The sequence below is a fragment of the Capsicum annuum genome, unplaced genomic scaffold, assembly GCF_002878395.1.
Source record: "Capsicum annuum cultivar UCD-10X-F1 unplaced genomic scaffold, UCD10Xv1.1 ctg67074, whole genome shotgun sequence".
NCBI classification, from domain to species: Eukaryota; Viridiplantae; Streptophyta; class Magnoliopsida; order Solanales; family Solanaceae; genus Capsicum; species Capsicum annuum.
The window spans coordinates 995-2356 of NW_025876494.1; the positions used below are offsets into that span (position 1 = coordinate 995).

At 30.1% G+C, this 1362-nt stretch overlaps 1 protein-coding gene across 1 annotated transcript; it reads left to right on the forward strand.

The window, feature by feature from the left end:
* Positions 1-615: 615 nt before the first annotated feature.
* LOC124893910 (ethylene-responsive transcription factor ERF119-like) lies at positions 616-929 on the forward strand (the record flags this gene model as incomplete). Its single annotated transcript, XM_047404738.1, has 1 exon — positions 616-929. A coding segment is annotated over one exon (314 nt), but the record flags the coding sequence as incomplete, so codon positions are not given.
* Positions 930-1362: the final 433 nt, after the last annotated feature.

Here is a 1362-nt window from a genome sequence, read left to right on the forward strand (position 1 = left end):
AACCAGGCCATGTCATCAATTGATTCTTTAAAAGAAATTTATTCATAGTCGAATAACCTTTTTTTTATATACGATGGTGAATAATATTTTAACTCGTGAGATAAAGATAAGACTCGTCAAAATTAATTATATTTCATTTAATACTGGACCAAATGTGGGAGTCCAGAGCCTAAAAGGCAAGTTTTTTTAGTCAAAATTTCAAAAGGGCACCCCAATACTATAAAATTCCAAAAGGGACAACGTAAACACAGGTGTTTACCTTGTCTATTAAGAAGTTAACGTCGTCAGTGCAAATGTTAGAATGTAAGGTAAAATGGTGAGTTTACCTTATTCTAAAAAATTTACCTTTTAGGCTCCGCACTCCCAAATATGGTATTCTACCAAATTTAGAGATTTAAATATTCAGTGTCGAATTAGGATACTAATAAATACAGTGACTAATAATATGCAACAATTTCTCAATCAATACTTTACTCGTTTTGTTAAATCCTTTTCCAAATAGAAAGAGAATAAAAGTTTCCTTAATTGGTTCTCTAATTATTTCTATATATGTGTTCACTATTTATTCTTTTTTTCTTCACAGCTCAAGCTTTTTTTATACTTTGTTCTTTACAGAAATTGCCCCTTTTATCCCTCTCAAAACTTTGATCATGAAATCCTACAAAAGAATATCAAAGAATACTTGTGTCAGATTGTACCATATTGGGGTACATAAGAGAAAAAATGGGAAATTTTATGCTGAAATTAAACACCCATTGAACAAGAAAATGATTTGGTTGGGTACTTTGGTTACGGCTGAAGATGCTTTGAAAAATTACGAGTCTAAGAAGCTTGAATTCGAAGAATTAGTGATGGCTAAAAGTGCAAAAAATGGCCAGATTTCAGAAAAATCTGATCAAGAATCTTATGTTACTGATGAGTTTGAATAAAAATCGTCAATGAGTGTTGATGAGAATACGAATACATCAAATGGGGTAGAAGAAAGTGATGAAGAATTAATGATGGGGACTTGGGTGAAAATTTCAGAAAATCAAGAAGTGAGATATCCACATAAATTGGGAGTTCCAATTGTGGATAATTATGGGTTTTTGTTGGGTGAATTTAGTGTTTTGGATGATCTTAGAATATATATGTGATACTGTCAGCAATTAAAAAAAATTATCTAGAAAAAATATATTGTTACTATAGGAGGATACAAGCTCTTTATGATTTGTTGTTAGTATATGTATTGTTATAGAAATTGTCAAATCAACGATTTACTTCTTAATGAATAATTTATAAATGTTGGGGAAATTGAAACCCTCTTTGAAAAGTATATATGGTGCTTAATGCAATTGCAGTATAATTATGTTTATCTTTGTT